The following is a 22,052-nucleotide window of genomic DNA, read 5'->3' on the forward strand; positions in this document are numbered from 1 at the left end:
AAAATAAAATAAAAATTGGTCCATTGGCCCTGCTCTACCAGTGGATAGAGCATCAGCGTGCTGACTGAAAGGTCCTGGGTTTGATTCCTGTCAAGGGTACATGCCCAGATTGCAAACTCGATCCCTAGTATGAGGCATGCAAGAGGCAGCCAATCAATGATTCTCTACCATCACTGATGTTTCTATCTCTTTCTGTCTCCTTTCCTCTCTGACATCAATAAAAATATATTTTAAAAAATTGGTATAGTGTTTTTGGAAGGCAATTTGGAAATTCCCATTTAAAAAGATGATATTCACATGCTGTGATTCTTTAATATTTTGCTGGGTATTTTATTCTTAGAAGTATATTACTGAATGTAATAAAATAATTTATTTTTTAAATGCAGCAATAAATTTTGAGTCTAAAGACCAGGTCTTGATGTTCTGGACACTGCTTCTCCCCCCCTACTCCCCACCCCCAATTTTACTTGGGCATCTCATTTAATTTCTCTGAACAGTGGGAGAGAGAAGGGAATTTGTGTGATTTTTTTATTTTTTATATTTTATTTATCTTTTACAGAGAGGAAGGGAGAGGGATAGAGAGCTAGAAACATTGATGAGACAGAAACATTGGCCAGCTGCCTCCTGCACACCCCCCACTAGGGACGTGCCCACAACCAATGTACATGCCCTCAACGAGAATCGAACCTGGGACTGACCCTTCAGTCCGACCAAACCAGTTTCAGCTTGTGTGATGTTTTTCTCATAATTAAACGTGTATGGAATTTGGGGTGGAAGACCACAGAGGTAAAATGCTATTTTCTTCACATCATATTGGTATAATTTGTGTCACTGTTGGCATTGACCGGGATCACCTGCTGGGAGTTCTGTCAGGTTTCTCCACTGTAAACTTACTCTTCCTCTCCCTTTTCCATCCTGGACTCTGGGAAGGAAGTCATTATGTAGAGCCACACTGAAGGAGTGGGGAGTTTGCCTTCTTGAGGACAGAGAATTATTTGGAATTCTTCTGCATAGGTTTGTTTCCTGTCTCCTATGTATTTGTTTTCTCAGTCATTCCTTTATGTCAGTGCAGACGTGTGGACGTTAATTTATACTTAGAATTATAATTCAGTGCCCTCTGTGTTTTTGTTCAGATTGTTACAGCTCTAGCCAGTCGAAGCTCTTTCCGTGGTTTCTGTGGCAGTTTGACATAGGCCCAGTCAATGTGTGGGCAAATAGTGGAAGGTTCTTGATTAGGATTTGGTCTTCTTGTCCTGAAATGATTCTGGCTGGCTTTTAGCTCTGCCCTTTGGCTCTGGGTTTCGCCCTCTGTGTCCCGCTCCCTTTTATGAGAGAGAGTACATGTTTTCAACTAAGCAATTTTCTAAACCTGTTTACTGCCAATAGAATTTTTGGATCCTCCCTTCCTCTAGTTGATGGACAGACGTAAACTCTACCTGCAGCCAGATATGCCTGAGCACTGAACCACCAATCAGCACCTGCCAAATACCCTTAACCCCTGATTCCTAAGTCCCTAGATCTCTAATCATAGGCCTTACATGAAACCACCAATCAGCATGTGCGGAGTGCCCTAAGCCCTGTCCCCTATCCTCCCCTTAAAAAGTGCTTATATCTTCGCCCTCACTCTCTTCCGCACTCTCTCTCTCTGGAAGCAGCTGGCAGCGGTACTCTTCTCTCCAATATAGTCTGTGTCCTGGCAAAAAAAAAAAGAAAAGAAAAAGAATTTTCCAGTTGTTTCATTTTATTTTTTTTTCAATTTGTGCTATCTTTATCTTCTTTCAGTCCATGCTAGAGCTGCAAATATCTTAATATCTTCATGTGTGTCTTATGAATCTTACTGTCTACTGGACAATAGCCACATTTATTTGAGATAAGCCATTCTCTACTTCGGGCTTCTACTGAAATAGCTAAGAGATATTAGGCTTCCTTTGAAGCCTTCTTGTTTGATTGAAAGGATTTCTGAGACACATCCTTAAACTCCTAAGAGGTTCTTTTGCTAGTTTGTGTGATGCCTGAGATGCTAGATTTGATCTTTCTGAGGTCTTAAGAGAGGATTTTATAGCCATATACTTTGTTTCATGTTTAAGCTGTGTTTTTCTGCCAATGCCTTAAATTTGATTTTTCCCCAGAAGCCATTTTTATCTTAGCATCTGTTGCCATCTGGAGAGGCAGTTAATTTCATAACTGTAGCAATTCATGGCTCCTTTTCGTTTAAGTTTTTCCTGTAGGCGATCTTTCTCCTCCATCCTATATAATAAGAGCCTAATATGCTATGTTTCTGGTCGTTGAGCCAGCCATTCAACCAAAGTGTAATCTACACTAATAAAAGAGAAACATGCAAATTAACCATCACTCCCCTTCCCCCACCAGCCACTCAGGAGGGAATATGCAAACTAGAAGGACAAAGATGCTGACTGCCCAGCTGCTCCAGTTGCGGGAGTAGGGGGGAGGGGGGGACGGGATGCTTGCTATGAGGAGGAGGGTGGAGGGCTAAGTGATTTACAGGAGTAGCATTCCAGCTGAAGCAAAGATGGCAGATTCCAGCTGGAGCGAAGGCCTGGGTCCCGGGTGCCAGAGGAAAACCGGTGCTGGGAGCCCAGGGAAGGAAGGCCTATTGCATGAATCTCTTCATGCAATGGGCCTCTAGTATTATAATGATATGCTAAGGCTGCTCAACTGCTTGCTATGACGTGCACTGACCACCAGGGGCAGATGCTCCGACCAGTAGGTTAACTTGCTACTTGGTTCCTGCCAATCAGGACCGAGTGAGATGGGCCGGACATGCCCTGGAGCCCTCCCGAGGTCCCTTCCCAGTTGGCCAATCTCCCACATCCCTTGCTGGTCCCAATTGTGCACTGGTGGGGTCCCTGGGCCTGTGCCCTCTTGCAATCTGGTACCCTTTGGGGGACTTTGGAGAGCCGGGTTTGGCCTGATCCTGCTGGCCAGGCCGAGGGACCCTGCTGGTGCATGAATTCATGCATCAGGCCTCTAGTTTTATTAAATGCAGCTAGAAGGAACTAAGGTGCACCTTTAGTAGTTTTCCTAGAAAATTTTTTATATAGACCATTTAGTTTATCATGAATATTTTCTACCTCCCAAGTTAATATTTCTCCTGCTATTCATGAAAAGGACCCCCCTTCATAGTTGGCAGTATGATTTTCCTCACTTTCCTCTAAGCTGTAACCTACAGCATACTCAAAAGCCAGCATTTCCTGACTCTAAATCTCTCCCACATTTTTTTGGCATTTGTTATGGCAGCATCTCACTTTCAGGTTCCAAAATTCTGTATTATTATTACTATGATCTAAGTGGTATTCTGTCACTTTTGCCTTTAGAATTTAATAGTCTAGTGAGTGTTTATTAGTGCCTACAGGTTCTAAGTATTGGGTTAAACCAACTCCTGTTGTCCATTTGGTATTTACAGTCCTGAAAGGAACTGCCACCCCAGTTGAAGGTTACAAAGATCAACTAACTTGTCAATATTTCACCAGAGGACCCAGAGTTGAATCTGAATTTGAGTAAGAAGACAGGAGCCTGGGCCTTAGGTAAAAGAGGGGAAATATTCTATAGGATTATTGCCTTTGTATTTAAATGTGAATTTTCTTCAGCATATTTATATTCAGCTGTTTGACTTCTGTTTCATATGCAGACATCTCCAGTTATTTTCTTTTCTTGTGTTCCCTTCTTTATATAGCTCTGACCTTCTTTACCTGTCCTTTCCCTTCCTCCTGACTGTCTTCTCACTATTGTGTATGGAGTCCTTTGGTGCTTGAGACTTATTTTCATGTAAATAAATTTCTTTACAAATACTTTTTTTTTTATTGTCTAAAGTTTTACTTATGTCTCCTTTCCTCTCCCACTGACAGTTCCTCCATCCCAGCCATTCCCACTCTGGGCAAGCCCCCACCCCCCAGTGTCTGTCCATTGGTTATGCTACTATGATGCATACAAGTCCTTTGGTTGCTCTCTAACTCCCCCACCTCCCCTGCCATTTGTCTCTGGATCTATTTTTGTTCATCAAATTATTGTTGCTCATTATATCCCACATATGAGTGAGATCATGTGATATTTATATTTCTCCGACTGTCTTATTTCGCTTAGCATAATGCTCTCCACTTCCATCCATGTTGTTGCAAATGGTAAAAGTTCCTTCTTTTTCATAGCGGTGTAGTATTCCATTTTGTAGGTTTACCACAGTTTTTTAATCCACTCATCTGCTGATGAGTAATTCTACTTCTAGGATGAAACACCAATCAGAATGGACATATGCATTCCTATGTTCATAGCAGCACAATTTACAATAGCTAAGATTTGGAAACAACCCATGTGCCCATCAGCAGATGAGTGGACAAGTAATCTTTTTGTAGAACACTCTTCTCATCCCTTTTTCTTAACTTAATCTCCGCTTTCTCTTGGCCTACCACTTCTTTTGGAGCCATTTCAGAGTAAAGACTAGTCATTCTCTCATGTCTTTTTGCCTTCAAGTAGAAGTTGAATTAGCCCACTTCAAATTCCAAATTATTGCTCTTTCATTCTTACATAAAAATTCTTCCTTTGAAACTTGTTCTACTTCACCTTTTCTCTTTATTACTGTCTCCCTTTTGCTTACTGTTTGCTGATCAAAGCCTTTGGTATTTCTTTTCATGTCTGTCCATTCCATATTCCACCATCATTCTGGATGACTTCAGGTAGGCCATTCATCCAACACAGTAGTTTCATAATTCTTTATTTTTTTCAACTTCAGTGATCTTCATTTCCATTCTTTTTTAACATCTTATTCTCATATCTACATCATGTGAGGCACTTTGAAATCCTAACTCTTATACTATCAACTGACCATAATCTCCCAGACTGCCAGTGGTGTTCGGTTTCCTTACTTAAAATACCTGCTGTTGGACCTTATCAAGCCTCTGGTTTCTGCAATCCTTCTATCCCCCCCCTCCCGCCCCCCCAATTTATCAGCCAAATAAAACAGATAGTGGCTAGTGGAAGTAGAAAAGGAATTTATTAGAAGTTAGCAGGGAGCTCATAAAATCAGCAGGAATCTGGAGAGTGAACTTGGAAACACAACCAGCAAAAACCAAGGAGGTTGTACAGCTGAGGTCATGCTACAAGGACAGTTTGGTTAATCTTCTGCTGAGCTGAAACTGGATGACCAGTGGGTCCAGGCTGCCTGTCACTGTTTAAGCCAATTGAGCAGAGACAGGGTTGAGTCATACATGAGTGTTTATTCCAGTGTTGCCGGCAGCATGGGAGAGCAGCACGTCATCCACCAAAATCTGCCCTGAGCCTCCATAAGCAGCTGCTTCTGTTGGGGAGGAGAAAGGTTACAGGGAAAGTAGGCTAAAGGGAAACAATGAGAATAATGGTTACTTAGAGGTTACAGGCGATGTGGGCTCAGGGCAGGCCATCCTTATTTGGGCAACAGTGTTGTTAACCTTTCTGTGATAATAGGCAGGTCTTGGATGAGAATGGACCCCATTCCAAGGTTGACACCCAGGTCCAAGGTTGACTCCTAAGTCCCGGGGTGTACAACTGTCAGCCAGGTTAGAATGTGCTTTCTATTTCTTTAAAAATATATTTTATTGATTCCTTATAGAGAGGAAGGGAGAGGGATAGAGAGCCAGAAACATCGATGAGAGAGAAACATCGATCAGCTGCCTCTTGCACACCCCCCACTGGGGATGTGCCCGCAACCAAGGTACATGCCCTTGACCGGAATCGAACCTGGAACACTTCAGTTCACAGGTTGACGCTCTTATCCACTGAGCCAAACCGTGTAGGGCTCTATTTCTTTATTTTTTTTATTTTTATTTTTTAATGTTTTTATGTGTTTCAGAGAGGAAGGGGGAGAGAGAGAGAGAGAGAGAGAGAGAGAGAGAGAGAGAGAGAGAGAGAGAGAGAGAGAGAGAGAAACATGTTGACTGGCTGCTTCCTGCACATGCCCCACCCTGGGGATCGAGCCCACAACCCAGGCATGAAAACTGATAAAGAAATGCCAAGGAATTGAACCGTTGGTGCCTGGTTCATAGATCGACACTCAACCACTGAGCCACAGCGGGTGAATGTGCTTTTTTAAATCAGAATAAAACAATCATGGTTAACAGAGCATGAATAATACTTCTTACAAATAGTCCCCAGTATTTCATTTCGGTCCCTAACAGTACTACTGCCCTACCACTGTTAGCTAAATTCTTGCTGTTATTGCTTTTTCCATACCCATATGTAATTAAAAAACTGTCCCTACTTTTTTGTATTAGCTCCTTAAAATTCAAAATCCTGCACAAGACTATTGATTGGCTGAGCCTGGGTCACATTTCTATTCCTCTACTACCTGAAGACTGAGAGGGAAGATCTGTCCCTTTTGGCTTCTTTAGTGAGATGACATTGTACTCTGCTAATCCACACAATAGGAATTCCCTCAAAATAGGAAATATTTGGATCTGTATTTTTTTTCTGATGGTCTTAGGCGACTCTGCTAGAGATTCTCAACCTGAGGCTCTACAGTCAAGACCCACAGGTTGAAACTGCTAGCAGGGTCACCTAAAGCCATCAGAAAACACAGATATTTACATTACGATTCATAACAGTAGCAAAATCACAGTTATGAAGTAGCAACGGAAATAATTTTATGGTTGGGGTCACCACAACAGGAGGAACTGTATTAAAGAGTCGCGGCATTAGAAAGGTTGAGAACCACTGCAGTAGATGATTGTGCTTCGTTTTCTTAAAAATGGTCAGCATTACACCTGAACTCCCTCAGCTTGTTGCCTCTACCTTTAAACATATCTTCAGCACTCCTTTCTGGTGCCCCTTAGTTTTTTAATAGAAGAGCCTTCCTTTCCTCATTTGTATTCATAATTCATCTACTTTTTTCTTCTCCAGAACTTACTTTCATTAATTAAGCCTTTCATCTTTTTAGTTAAGAATATTTATTAATATCTCCTTTATGCCAGACATTGTTCAATGCCAGAAATATAAAAATGAACTTGATATAGATGTGAAAGACTTAGTATTTAGTGGGGAAAAACAGACACAAATAATTGATTGCAGTGTAATGATTAGATCACAATGAAAATTACTTATGTAATTTTTAAAATATGTTTTATTGATTTTTTACAGAGAGGAAGGGAGAGGGATAGAGAGTTAGAAATAACGATGAGAGAGAAACATCAATCAGCTGCCTCCTGCATACCTCCTACTGGGGATGTGCTCGCGATCAAGGTACATGCCCTTGACCGAATTGAATTTGGGACCCTTTAGTCCATGGGCCAATGCTTTATCCACTGAGATAAACCGGTTAGGGTTACTTATGTAATTTTAAAAATATATTTTCTATTAGAATGTCAGCACATCAGTTTTGTTCTCTCCTGTGTCCTCAATGTCTACTAGTATATCATAGGTGTTCAATGACTATTATTTCATGAATGAAGAGAAGTGATGTGTAAGCATAGAGGATGAATAGTTGGCCTAATCTAGAGAAGAAGAAGGAAGATAGGTGTCTGTGCAGGTAGAGACCGAAAGAGTGGCTTATAGGCTTACAAGTTTGCCCAGCCTTTAAGCATGGCTCAGTGGTTGAGTGTTGAGCTATGTACCAGGAGGTCACGGTTTGATTACTAGTCAGGGCACGTGCCTGGGTTGCAGGCTCGATCTCCAGTGTTGGGTGTGCAGGAGGCAGCAGATCCATGGTTCTCTCTCATCATTGATGTTTCCATCTCTCTCTCCATCTCCCTTCCTCTCTGAAACCAATAAAAGTATTAAAAAAAAAGTAGGGGAAAAATTAGAGAGTACCAGCTTGAGAGAGGAGCAGGAACAAAGGTAGGGAATGGAGGAGAGGTGGATGGTTTGAGCAGTTAAAATAGTTAATTAACAGTTAACATCTATTTAATATTTACATACATATTATAAGCGTTTATATACATTTTCTTGTATACTTACATTATTCTGTGTTTAAGGCATTATTCTCATTTTAGAAAAGTATGTTTGAATTTTAGGGAAACTAAACTGCTTGCCCAAGCCCACTTGGTCTATAAAGGTTAGAGTAGGGATTTGTTTGGGGTTGTTTCTGACTGTAAAGCGTGATGTTCTTTAAAACTACCCTGTCAATTAATGGAGTGATTCTCAAACTTGGCCGCTCATCAAATCCTCTGCCGTTCTTTGTAAAAATACCGGTTCCTGGCTCTACTCAGGATACTGAATCAAGTTAATATAAAGGATATCATTTGAAAGAGTACACTGAAGAGTTAGTAACTAGTAAACATCCATGAGAATGCATGGGGAATGGTGTGTACATAATAAATGCGTTCTTACTGTTTAACACCGTGGTCAGCAAACTGTGACTCTGGAGCCACATACGGCTCTTTGGCCCCTTGAGTGTGGCTCTTCCACAAAATACCACGGCCTGGACGAGTCTATGTTGAAGAAGTGGTGTCAGAAGAAGTTTAAGTTTAATAAAGTTGGCTCTCCAAAGAAATTTCAATCATTGTCCTGTTGATATTTGGCTCTGTTGACTAATGAGTTTGCCGACCACTGGTTTAACACAAAAAAATGCTTCTAACATTCTTATTTTATCAACATTGACAAACCTTCAGTCAGGATACAACATATTTTAAATATACATGATAGTCTGAAATGTGGCATCTTTTGTAATAAAAGTGTGCTTGTTAACTAATATTTCTGGTATTATTTCACCATCTGATCATCTTGTAAAGTGCTTATTTCCACATTTGGTCATTTCACTTTTGCTAAATGGGCACTCTATTAAAAAGTAGCATTTTCTAGAACACCTGCTAACATGACATTTCTGCGAAAATAAATGTATTGTATTATTGCTAATATTTTCCTCTAAGCTTGGCAAAATTTCATAAAACTTACTGAAAACCTACATATTAATTTTAGCTTAATTTAATTTTTGAGATGTTATTTCTGATTTTGAATTAGATGTAATCATCCTAGCTAATAAAGAGGGGATATGCAAATTGATCATCACAGTGTCACAAAGATGGCGGTGCTCACAGCATAGGTGGGGTTTCTGTAACACAAGATGGCTGTGCCAATAGCAGAGGCTGAATTCTGATAACAAGCCTTAAGGATCAATCAGCAGGGACCTGAGATTGGGTTATGCTGGGCTGGGGCATGGGACCTGAGCCTGCACTATCTGCCCTGTGGGGCTTGACAGGGGACCTCAGGCCACACCCCCAACCCTGGAGTCAGGCTGGGAAACCTCAGGCCACATCCCTCACCTGGCAGGGCTTGACAGGGGACCTCAGGCTGCTCCCTCTGCCCTGGGCCGGGGGACCCCAGGCCACACCCCCTTCCCCAGGGCTGGGTTGGGGGACCTGAGGGTGCACTGCTGGCCCTGCGGCTGTGGCACCACCACCACCACAGGCGGGGCTTGATGAGGGACCTGAGGTTGCCCCCTCCCCCCTGCTGGGTGCCAGGCCAGGGGACCTGAGGCTGTGCCCCTACTAGGCAGGGCTTGGTGGGGGTGGGGCTGGCTGGGTCTGGATTTTGCCTAATGGGGGTGGGGCTGGCTGGGGCTGGGTCTCGTGCGATTTTGAGGCACCATGAGTGGGAGGGGACTTGACTCTGAGTCCCACAGTACACCCTAGCCCAGCGTTTTTCAACTGCTGTTCCGCGGCACACTGAGATGTTGCCTGGTGTGCCGTAGGTGCAGACAAGACAAGAATTTTATAATTTTTCACTATTTTGTTTACTTAATATTTCATAATAAAGTAGTTATAAAATACTTTCTTAGTGTTTATTTGATTCCTATTCAAGAGAATTACTTTATATATAGTCAATATAGGCACAGAGTTAAATTTTTTAACATTTTCTAATGGTGGTGTGCCTCATGATTTTTTTCATGAAACAAGTGTGCCTTTGCCCAAAAAAGGTTGAAAAACACTGCCCTAGCCTCTGACAGGAGGAAGATTTTCATATACATGTTACTAATTTTCTTTAATCTCTGGCACTTCTATTATAGAGAAAGGGCACATAGCAATATTAAAATACTTCCTCTAATTAATCTCCCTTTAATGTGCATGAATTTTGTTCACTGGGCCACTGGTGAATTAAATAGAATTACTTGGATTACCAACCAACCAGTTTCTCATATCAAGGGTATAGTTTAAACATGTTCTGTAGAAAGAAATTATTTCCAGAGCACAATGATGAATTACGGCTTTTTTTTACATTTCTATATTTTAAAAAACATTTTTATTGATTTCAGAGAGGAAGGGAAAGAGAGAGGTAGGCTGGGGATAGAGCTCACAACCTGGGTATGTGCCTAACAAACTCTGACCTTCTAGTTCATAGGTCAATGTTCAACCACTGAGCCATCAGGCCAGGCTTTACACTTCTATTAACATGACTTATCAAGAGTTAAGGTTAAGTAAGATTTTTGCCTGGTGAAGGGGAACTGAGTCTGGATCTTTAAAAAACATTTTTAGGATCTCAGTAAACATTTTTAAAATTTAAATTTAAACATTTTCATTTGTGGTGGTCATAGTCAATACAATGCTTTTTAAAGACAAAAGTGATTACAGTAGAGAAGTCCTTACAGTAGAGAAGAATAAACCAAACCCTGGTCCATGACCACATAGGCATGTTTCAGACAGGTTTTTGCCTGTAGTTGAGAGGGCTAAATGACATCTAAATTCTCTTTCAACTTGAGATTCTGTGGTTTTTAATTGATTTTATTCCTGCACTGACCTAAATTTGTCATTAGCCAAACACTTCTTAGAAGTTTCTAAAAATTTGTATAACATCTTAATCTGTTGTGTGTTAATAACTAATGAAGATATATGAACTCCAGTTAGCACTTTTGCGGTGAAATAACACCATAATGTTACTGGCGATTGGACCTCGGTTCAGCAACCTCGGTACTTGAGTTCTGGCTAAGAAAGAGTTCAGAGCCAAGACTCAACTACAAGCAAAAGTTTATTTAGAAAGTCACAGAGGGCCAGGCTGGAGTGGCTCAGTTTGTTGAGTGTCATCCATGTACTGGAAATTGCTGGTTGGATTACATGCTTGTGTTGGGTGTTTGACCCCCCAGTTGGAGAGTGTACAGAAGGACACTGATTGGCTTTTCTCTCACTTCAATGTCTCTCTCAGCATGCCCTTGGGTGAAAATTAAAAAAATAAATAGTTTTAAAAAAAGGCACGGAGGTAGAGAAAGTGAGCTGTGGAAGAAGTGAGCAGCTGGGCCGTGTGGGTCAGGGAATAAGTTAGAGGCAAAAAATGGGCCTTTGGAACTTAGGAGAAAGCGAGCGAGATGTACAGGCCTGGGGGAAGGAGAGGGCAAAGGCGAGGGGCACACTTCAGAGACAGGAGCATACTCTGAGTGCTCCCTCCTGGGTTTTATTTGCTCTCTAATGGCGGAGGGAGATCTTAGGGAAAGTCTCAGGGGAAGATCTCAATGGAATGTCCATCTTCCCAGGAGGTGTTCTTTCAGGGCTGTGGTCCCAACTTATTGGTTGGTGCCAGGGTAGGGGGTCATGAGCCATCACAGCCGGTCCTAAAGTCAGCCATGGCATGTGTGGTGCCACCTCTCCCCCCCACCCCCCCGCCCCGCCCCCTTTCCTTACCCCCTCTGTAAGCCTTGCTGCCTTTCTGGGCCTGGAGCTGAAACACAACGGAGGTCTGGTTTGACCAAAACTCTGTCAATAGACGGGAGACTTTATTCCTAAGGTTATTGGATGTGGGTCAGAACCTCACTGTCCTGAGGGATTAATGCCTAAGGGAGTGGTCATGCAAGAGCTTGCATGAAGTCCTTGGAGGCTATTCGCAGGCTCCTCTGTTTCTCCTCTGAGGGAGGCTGCCACGTGACTAGCAACATGCCAGGGAGGCAAGGCAGGGGAGGGTCTGAACATCGACATATAAGTCAGGGGGTCTGGACCTCCAGACCAGCAGTATCCTGGGGGAGGAAAGGCCATCCTGGGGGTGAGGCCCTTGTTTTCCCGGTTTTTCCCATTGCTAGGCACCCGGGACTTTCCACCCTGGCGATATTCCATACCAGGCCTATTGCTCTGGCTCTGCTCATGTCTGTCTGTCCACTACAGTACCAATTTACACCAATTTATAGAGAGAAGCACAGACTTTTTACTCATGATTATACATTTGTTTACATTACATTTTATTCTAATAAATATATGGGTTAAAATATATTTCTTAAAACAATTTCCTTAGGTACTGTCTTTGTTATATATTCTAATAATCCTCAAGATTTTCTTCTATATAAAAGTTACATTTTCATGAGATATTTTAAAATCAGAGGCATTGTTTCAGGTGTTGTTTTGAAATGTTGATTTGAGCAGTGTAAGTTGCCAAATATTTTTGCAATCACTAATAGCCATTATTTAGACATCATGTGGAGACAATTGTTATAGTCATACCTTCATTTAAATTTGAATACTCTAAATATATTTTTCTGATATCAAAAATTTCTAAAGCTTTTATTAATCTGTCACATGAAAATAATAGTTTAATATAACTTTCTGACATGTTATGGTATCATGGTATTTTAGCCATTCTTTGGCAAGAATACACACAGTCAGTCTGACTATAATTTTCATGAAAAGGGCAAGAAGGGGAAAATGATCTTTTAGTTTGGGTTTGGCTTGCTGGTTGGCATTACTACCTGGAACGTTGGATAACAGTGTTCAGAATGAGTATTAGAATTGTTAAACCCATTTTATTGTGTAATATGTATGCCCTTTAATTTTATAACCAACGATACATTGGAATTAGGATGCAGTGTGTTACCATTTCTTAAGTGCCGTTCAGTGTCATAAAGTACACATTGTTGTGCAACCATTGCCACCATCTATTTTCAGAGCCTTTTCATCATCCCAAACAGAAACTTTGTACCCATTACATAGTACTCCCAAACCCCACCCCTGGCAGCTGCCGTTCTACTTTTTTTCTCTGTGAGTTTGACTGTTCTACGTTCCTGTAAATGGACTTAAGCAGCACTGACCTTCTGTGTCTGCCTTATTTCACTTACTGTCTTGAAGACCTTCAGTCATTTTGTAGCATGCATCAGGATTTAAATTCTTTTGAAGGCTGAGAAATATTCCGTGCTGTGCATATACCACATTTTGTTTATCCATTCATCCACCCATGAACCTTTGGGTTGTTTTCACTTTTTGGCTACTGTGAATAATGCTGTTGTGAGCATTGGTATACAAACATCTGCTGAAGCACCTGATTCATCCAGAAGTGGACTTTCTGGGTCATTTGGTAATTTGATGTTTAGCTTTTTAAGGAACTGCGGTACTGTTTTCCAAGGATGATGCTATTATTATCACCATTTAAGTTGAGGAAACAGGCACAGAGACTCAGCCACTTGCCCAGGATCTCACTGCTAGTATGTAGAAGAGCCAAGTTTGAGCCTAGATGTCTAGCTCCAGGGCTGGTGCTCTTAATCAGATTACTGTACCTACTGTCTCTGTTGTATCAGTTTTAGCAATAATGGAACATTATGCTCTCCTAATTGGGGAAGATTGGCTGATATCAATCTTTTGAGAATTGGACTATATCAAACCAATATTTTTATTCCTAATACTAGAGGCCCGATGCATGAAGATTCATGTAAGAATGGGCCTTCCTTCCCCGGGCTGCCAGCACCGACTTTGCTCTGGCTGGAGCTGCCTGTCCACCTTCCCGCGCTGCCCAGAGGCCCGGAGCTGCCGGGCGGTGCGGGCACCTGTGTTGTTGATTTGGCGATGATGCAAGCGTCCCTCCCTGCCCCTGGCCACTCCGCACCTGAGTATGCAAATTAACCCGCCATCTTTGTTAATGCATGCATCCACAGATCGATGCTCTATCCACTGAGCCAAACCAGTTAGGGCTCTAGTATATTCTTAACACAATAGCCAAAGCAAATATAAGCCAGGCCATATCACATCACATCACATCACTGCCTATAAACCTTCAGTGCTTTCTCATCTCATTGAAAGTAAAAGACAAAATCCTTAATGTAGCCCCTGTATAGAATCTGTCTTCCACCCCAAAACTCATCTTTTCTGACCTTATTTCTTGCCATTCTGCTTTCCTGTTCTCTCTGCCTAAAAACTATTCTTGCAGTAATTTATAGGGCTCTTTCCCCTCCTTTGGTTTGCATAGAAGTCAGCTTATCATGAAGTAGGCCTTCCCAAGCCATCACACCACCCTTTTCCCCCACCCACACTCCTAGCACTCTTCACATCCCTTCCCTGCTTTGTTTTTTCCAGCACCATTTGACTTACTCTAAATCTTTTACCAAATTCTTTCTTTCTTACTGAGAATTTCTAGTTTATTGAAAAATTTCTATTGAATTAAAAATTAAAGTAAAATAATTTTTATTTTTTTTGTCTTTTATAGAGCTACAAGTAGCAGACATGCAAAGAAAAATCAAAGAGGCTTTTGAAGTGTTTGACCATGAGCTGAATAATACAGTGGATGTGAGGTTTGGAAATACTTTCTTTGTTCTTATTCTAAATTACTGATATAACTCATAAAATAGAAGAAGGCTCTTTTTTTAAACATTCCTTGGATTTATCATGCTATTTTAGGTATTTATGGTTGCGCTGCCCTGTAAAAGGTCTTTTGCTAACTACTGCTTCAGGTCCATGCTGCTTCTTATTCTTTATGGTCTGGTGAAAAGAATATATCTACATTGCCTGTTCCAAACTAATTCTGTGAGTTAGAGAAACTCTACTGTAGCTTTAGTGCTAGACACAAAGTTGGCATTCAGTAAATATTTGTTGAGTGAATGCATAGAATTTTATTTTAAAACTAGAAGCCCGATGCATGAAGATTAGTGCAAGACTGGGTCTTCCTTTCCCTGGCTGCCTGCACTGCCTTTCTGCTCTGGAGCTGCCTCTTTCCGCTCCGGCCCCGCCTTCCCATGCTGCCCAGAGGCCCCGCCCCAGCTGCTGGGTGCCTGTGTATGCAAATTAACACAACATATTTGGTTAATTTGCATATTCACTCCTGATTGGCTGGTGGGCGTCACAATATGACATAAGGTATGGTCAATTTGCATCTTTCTCTTTTATTTGTATAGATGGGTAGATATGTATTATCAAGCCATGAATGGGAAATTACACCGATTAATAATGCTTAAGGAGGGTTACATGACCCAAGTAAAATAACAAAAAGAAGCAAAAACAAAAGAATATAAAATGATGAGAGAAAGACATGAATACCAGGAAACAGAGTAGTTTGAGACCAGAAAAAAATAAAGGCAGAAGGCAGTGGAGACATCCATGGGTGTAATAGAAGTTGTGGGATCCTTGCCCCCATTCTGTGTTCCTTCCCCTTACTCTGCTTTGCACACATTGAAAGATTTAATGGAAATGTTTGCCACAGTGGACAGAAGTAATGTCTCTCCACAATGTCTCAGCATTGCTTTAGAAGGAAACTCCAGGATAGTGAACTTTCTGCTTGGGCAGCAAGCAGCCATTTGACAGTGCTGAATTTGGAATTATTTAGACCTTTCACAACAATGAAAAATGTTTCAGTCAACTGACTTAGTACCGTATTTTTCGGACCATAAGACGCTCCGGACCATAAGACGCACCAGTTTTTAGAGAAGGGAAATGAAGAAAAAAAGATTCTGAAACAAATAGTGTCCTAAAATATTTTATGTGCATTAAAACCCAACATCACAGTCATAAACACATGTAATCAACCCTGTAAAGTAGACAGCAGCATTTAGAACCATTTTAGAGCCGGGCAAGCACAGAGACCACACAGAGCCGGGCAAGTAAAAAAACTTTTTTTTTAAAGTATATGTGTAGGCTATATTTGGACCATAAGACGCAAGGACTTTCCCCCCCCACTTCTGGGGGGAAAAAAGTGCGTATTATGGTCCGAAAAATATGGTAAATGTTAGGGTTGCCGAAGGAGGACTGCATGAAGCCAAAAGTGGTAAGGGATAATAAATTAGGTCATCTGGAGATCAGATGGGCTGAGCCCCCAAATGGCGCCAGCACCTGGGGGGGTGTGCAGAGGTTTTCAAGGACTCCAGGCTTTTTCGGGCTCAGTGGTTGAGGGTTGGCCTACAAACCAGGAGTTCATAGTTTAATTCCAGGTCAGGGCTCATAACCCAATTGCAGGCTCCATCCCCAGTGTGGGGTGTATGGGAGGCAGCCAGTCAATGATTCTTTCTCATCGTTGACATTTTTATCTCTCTCTCCTTCTCCCTTCCTCTCTGAAATCAAATAAAAAAATTTTTTTTAAAGAGGGAATTTGGCAGAGACACGAGGGGAAGCATGTGCAGGGAGGAAAGACCAAGTGAGGACACTGTGAGAAGATGGCCGTCTGAAGAGAGGTCTCAGAAAAACCAACCCTGCCAACACCATGATCCTGGAGCTCAGCCTCCAGCCTGTGAGAACGTAAATGCTGTGTTTGAGCCACCCAGTATGCTATTTCATTGTGGCAGCCCTAGCAAGCTAATAGTTAGGATCATGATGATGGTGGTGGTGCTTTCTCATAAAGTTAGCTCACATGTGTACTTATTTGAGTGTGTGTGTGCTTTCTCCTGCTTGATTGTGCATTCCATGGTTAGAGCAGGGACCTTGTCTGTCTAATGCTCGATAGTAACCTCAGTGCCTAAGGCAGTGCCTGAGCTATAGGAGATCCAGGGTTCTTCCTTTGGGGAATGCAAACTCTAGCACATAGGACAGAGTAAGAAATAATAATGGAACAAGTTAGAATTAGAGGGTTTTCTGAAAACATACTCTAGTACAGTGTTTTTCAACCTTTTTTGGGCAAAGGCACACTTGTTTCATGAAAAAAATCACGAGGCACACCACCATTAGAAAATGTTAAAAAATTTAACTCTGTGCCTATATTGACTATATATAAAGTAATTCTCTTGAATAGGAATCAAATAAACACAAAGAAAGTATTTTATAATTACTTTATTATGAAATATTAAGTAAACAAAATAGTGAAAAATTATAAAATTCTTGTCTTGTCTGCACCTACGGCACACCAGGCAACATCTTGCGGCACACTAGTGTGCCGCGGAACAGCGGTTGAAAAATGCTGCTCTAGTAGCAGAAAAATGTCACTTCATTAGAGGGGTATTTGGAAAAGGCGGCTTTTTTTTTTCAAAGCAGTTCTGCAAATGAGATTTAGCCATTATTTCAACTTCATTTCATGGCTTTGTCAAAATAAGATTGATCTGTGAAAAATGCCTTTGTTGAGGGCAAAGTTTTCTCTGTGTTGACTGCTCTACTATATGTGGTTCTAGGCACATAGTAGTGTGCAATAAATATTTATTAAATGAATGAAAATAATTTCACAGCTTTTTTTCTTCTTATGAATTGCTTTTAATAGTCTCTTATACTTAGCTCAGTGTCAGTTATTCCATAGAGGGTAAAATACTTTGCTGGTTCTTTTCTCCCTTAGAATTGCATCAGTTGTCTTGAATCAGGTCTTCACTTTTTGACGTTTTGACCTTAGATTGCCCTTAAACTGAAGTCACACAACCTAGCTCAATGGCACTGGCTCCACCTTGTGTCAGAAACTCGATACCACACACACTGAAGGCTGGCTTGCTAAGAATCAACATGCCCCTCCCATCCCCCTCACACATTTAAATGGCCCAAATGCTGTACATAAATCAAATGGTGATGTCACTCTTAGGCAACTTATTGTGACTCATTTGTTGTGAAATGACTTTGTCTCCATGTTTAGTACTGTCTGTATACTCCAATACAGAAACACATTCTTACTATTTAACCATAATGGCTTTTAGTTTGTAGTTCATACCAAGAATCAATGGCCTGATGTTTTTGTGGCCTCTGTTTTTTCTTGCCCTGCTCTTTTTCCTTAGCTGACCTTTGGGAGCTTACTACGCCTCAGTTAGCTGTATGGCTCTCCCAGGATGGCCAGGTTCCCAGCTCCATCCAGAGGCTATCTGACCCCTCTGCTGCGTTCCCAGGTCTTGACACAAAATTGCAGAGTGAAAGGAGCTCACGGGATCACCATATTCTGTCCTCCGGTCGTGTTTCAGGACATGAGAGCAGGAGAGCCTAAGTCATCTGTGTTCCTGCTCTAATTCCCTTTCCTCTCTTCCCAGGGACTTGGGAGGCCTCCTGAAAGAAATGCACCTCATTCCATCGCCTTTTGAGGAAGGCACACATTTGAGAAGAACGGCCTGTTAGAGTTTAAACACTGCCTCCCTTCCTCTACCTCTGTCCTTGGTTCATGTTCTTCTTAGTCACCCTCTGCTTGGCCGTGACTGGGCAGGGCCATCAGCCAGCCTTCTGGGGCCAGAGGTCACGCTGACCGTTTTGCTGGGAACTGCTCATCTTTTGAGAGCCTGAGCCCAGTGCTCAGAACCAGTCAGTCATGCAGCCCCTCTCATCCTTGGCAGCAGGAGCAGTTCACAGCGCTGCCTTCCTCTCTGTTCCGCCCTCTCTCCACATTCTTATTTCCTGCAAGGAACAGAAGACCCGGAGCAGCCTCAGCTCAGCTCATCTGTGTGGCATTATAGATCTATCCAGTGTTCCCAAGTTTTCAATTTCAGTTCTACAGTGCTGAGTAAACAGGTTGTAACTCACTGTGAAACCGAAGGTTAATACATCCTTGATAATCAACATTTTAAGCCAAAGTGATAAAAATAGTATAACACAAAAAAGCCAGTTGTTTTATAAGTAGTTTATAAAAGGCAGAATTTCTTTTATTATTCCTTATTACTTTGGTTTTGATTGTTGAGATTGAAATGTGCTTATGTGTATTTTTTAAACAAACACCTTTTCATAAAAAATTCCAAACTTCTAGACAAATAGAAAGAATGGTGCCAAACTGCTATGCACTTTTACCTAGATCCCCCAGTTCTCAGCGTTTTGCCAAATGAGCTCTTGCTTGCATGGACTCACTCTCTGACTCTCTCCACATACAAGGTTGTCCTAAAAAATGTATACACACACTTTGAATAATTATAAAGGCAGTGTTTATAAAAATACATTTTATTTTCAAAATTGAGCTATCAGCTGTTAAAATGTGTGTACATTTTTGGGGACATCTTATATGTGCACATTTATGCATTTTATTATTTAATGATCATTTTCATTTTGCTGGACTATTTGAGTAAGTTGCAGACATTGTGACCTTTTTCCAGAAATACTTCAGTATATATTTTCTTTAAAAAAAAATGTTTATATTGCTTTTTAGAGAGAGAGGAGGGGAAAGGGATAGAGAGATAGAAACATCAATGAGAGAGAAACATCATTGATCGCCTACCCTACTGGGGATTGAGCCTGCAACCTGGGCACGTGCCCTGACTGGGAATCGAACCAATGACCTCTGGGTTCATAGGTTGATGCTCAACCACTGAGCCACTCCAGCTGCCCAATGTATATTTTCTGAGAATAAGAGCATTCTCTTACACAAGCCACAGGTTTTGTGTGTGTATTTTAAAAGATAATCTTAGAATCAGAGCATTGGGGAGGACTTTAGGAGGCATTTGCTCATTCCTCTGCTTCTGCAGTGCGATTGAAACTTCGTGGCCCATGTGAAGAAGTTGGTTTTCAGCTCTCAAAAGAAATGTCAATCGTTGTACTATTGATATTTGGCTCTGTTGTCTAATGAGTTTGCTGACCACTGGGTTAGGGGAAATGCCTATATCTATTGCAGATCTTCAGCCCTGCTGAAGGTCCATCAGCCTCCTGATGAACTTTTTGCATAATTATAACCTGCTGGAATTTGCCACCAGCATCTTGGACCATACCTTTGTGATCCTTGGGTCCTAAGGTGACCAGATCGTCCAGCTTTTGGCGGGACCGTCCTGATTTTCAACAGTTTTCCCCATGTCCCACGTCGTTTTAATCTTTCCAGTCTTTCCAAAAATCGGGATTTTTTTTTAAAACACTGAGGGACGTGGGAAAAATTGTTGAAAATTGAGACTGTCCCGCCAAAAGCGGGACGATCTGGTCACCTTCAAGGGTCCCATGGGGTGGACTTTCTAGATTTCTCTTTAGAAGCACCTGTTACAGTCAAGAATTATCCTTTAAGTCTAATTAAATTCTCAGCTGACATTTATGCAGTTAGCAGTGTGCGATGGTTAAAAAGGCAGGTGGAATTAGTACTTTCCTTTCCTCTTTTTACTAACATCGGGGAAATTACCTAACTTTTCCTCATCTGTAAAACAATAAAAATAGTACCTACCACACAGAGCTAATATGAGGATTAAGTGGATATGAATATTTAAAGCACTTTATCGGAATTAACCAGACAAATCGCTCCACCAACTAAGAACGGCCATGCACCACCACCCACGGAATCGAGAAAGAGCTATCAATCTGTCAATCTATTTAAAGCACTTTAAAACAGAGCCTGGAAGTCTTAAAAAACTTGCTATCTCTGTATTCTGTTACTATTAACCCGACAGCCTGGAGGTATTTTTTTCTCACCTCTGGACAGATCATGATCATGGTATCAGGGATATGAGTGAGATGTGAAGACTGTTCTTTCTAGAAGTCTTAGGGGAGATGTCTGCTCCTAAGCCAGAAAGCTAATTAACCTGCTTTTCTCACCTGCGAGCGACTTCGTTTCTGCCTCATCCCCTGTTCTACTTGTCCCTCCGGTCAGACTCTCCACAGCTCCCGAGATTCCCCTTGTCCCATGGAGGCTGCTGCTGGAATATGTTGGCTATCGGTGACTTGGAGCGAGTTACTTAACTTTTTTCTCATCTGTAAAAGGAGGTTCAGAGTGCATGTTCTAAGACTCTTGACCACTTTCCCCGCAGAGAGATCGGAACCATCATCAGGTCGTTGGGATGCTGCCCTAACGAAGGAGAGCTGCACGATCTGCTTGCAGAGGTGAGTGGCCAGCAAGGTTTGTCAGCAGACTCTGCGACTCCGGCTCCTCCTCATTGAAAACCTTTCACCTGAAAGTAAAATGCCCAGTGTTTCCCAAACTTCTCTCATGATGAGAATCACCTGGTGGAGTTGTTAAAATACAGATTCCTGAATCCCAACTAAGAAGTGCTAAACTAGAATTTTTGGGAACATACAGATAAAATTGTACACTTAGCTTAGTGCTCAAACTGATAAACGGCGCAATGAAAACATGAGGGCAGCTCTGTGAGTTATCCAAGCTACAGGATCTGGAAGAATTAATAGCAGATCTGAGAAAATGGCTATAATTAAGTAACGCAATAGATCAAGTGAGATCCCACTTTAGGTAGTGTGTTCTCTAACATTAGTTGAAAAAGGGCCAGTAGCCACAGGGACTGACTATATACAGAAAGGGTATTGACAGATGACAGGAGCATCCTACCTAATAAAAGAGTAATATGCAAATTAACCAACCATGCCCACCAACCAATCAGAGCGAGTATGCAAATTACCCCCAACCAAGATCGCTGTGGCCACAGAGAGCTTGGGTTTCTCTGGTAATGGAAGAAGCCAAGCTTTCCATCTGCCCTGGCAGGCCTAAGCCTCTGCTCCAGGCTATAAAGTTTCAATTATAGAAAGTAAATATATCCCAGATACCAGAGACTCCGCCTGGGTTGCTGGGGGGTGTGGCCGGCCTGCAAACCACCACAGGCCCCTCCCTCAGGCTGCCCCATGCCCCAAGGGAACCCCCACCCTGATCCAGGACACCCTTCAGGGCAAACCAACTGGCCCCCACCATGCACCAGGCCTCTATCCTATCTAATAAAGGAGTAATATGCAGATTGACCATCACTCCAACATGTAATAGCTGCCCCCATGTGATTAAAGATCCTGCCCCTATGTGGACACAAGATGGTCACCACAAGATGGCCAGCAGGGGAGGGCAGTTGGGAGGGACCAGGCCTGCAAGGGAGGGCAATTGTGGATATCAGGCAAGTAGGGGTGGGCAATTGGGAGGAACCAGCCTGGCAAGGGAGGGCAGTTGAGAGGGTCTTGGCTGTGCAGTTCTAACTTTCATGCCTTTTAAAAAAATATGTTTTTATTGATTTCAGAGAGAAAGGGAGAGGGAGAGAGAGATAGAAACATCAGTGATGAGAGAGAATCATTGATTGGCTGCCTCCTGCACACTTCCTACTGGGGATTGAGCTTGCAACC

General features: G+C 42.0%; 1 protein-coding gene and 1 long non-coding RNA gene across 15 annotated transcripts in view; one reads left to right on the plus strand and one right to left on the minus strand.

Annotated features, from left to right (window-relative positions):
• Positions 1 to 22,052, plus strand: part of EFCAB2 (EF-hand calcium binding domain 2) — a 44,459-nt gene that overhangs the window by 8,437 nt on the left and 13,970 nt on the right. Inside the window, exons 2-3 of one of the 2 annotated variants that reach the window (XM_036453580.2) lie at positions 14,365 to 14,449; positions 20,747 to 20,819. In XM_036453580.2, the coding sequence (XP_036309473.1) occupies positions 14,365 to 14,449; positions 20,747 to 20,819 (158 nt within the window). The remainder of the gene's footprint in view (positions 1 to 14,364; positions 14,450 to 20,746; positions 20,820 to 22,052) is intronic. The other variant, XM_036453581.2, reaches the window with a different exon arrangement.
• LOC118727693 lies at positions 1,609 to 20,310 on the minus strand. 13 transcript variants are annotated; one of them, XR_006742631.1, is made up of 4 exons: positions 20,215 to 20,310; positions 8,170 to 8,175; positions 3,423 to 3,426; positions 2,508 to 2,519 (listed from the first exon to the last, which is right to left on the minus strand). It is a non-coding gene; the product is annotated as an uncharacterized LOC118727693 (long non-coding RNA). The 13 variants fall into 13 exon arrangements; XR_004990628.2 differs by lacking the exons at positions 3,423 to 3,426; positions 8,170 to 8,175 and adding exons at positions 4,371 to 4,376; positions 12,949 to 12,952; XR_004990632.1 differs by lacking the exons at positions 3,423 to 3,426; positions 8,170 to 8,175 and adding exons at positions 12,179 to 12,184; positions 12,949 to 12,952.

This window comes from Pipistrellus kuhlii, unplaced genomic scaffold (assembly GCF_014108245.1).
Source record: "Pipistrellus kuhlii isolate mPipKuh1 unplaced genomic scaffold, mPipKuh1.p scaffold_m20_p_25, whole genome shotgun sequence".
Lineage (NCBI taxonomy): Eukaryota > Metazoa > Chordata > Mammalia > Chiroptera > Vespertilionidae > Pipistrellus > Pipistrellus kuhlii.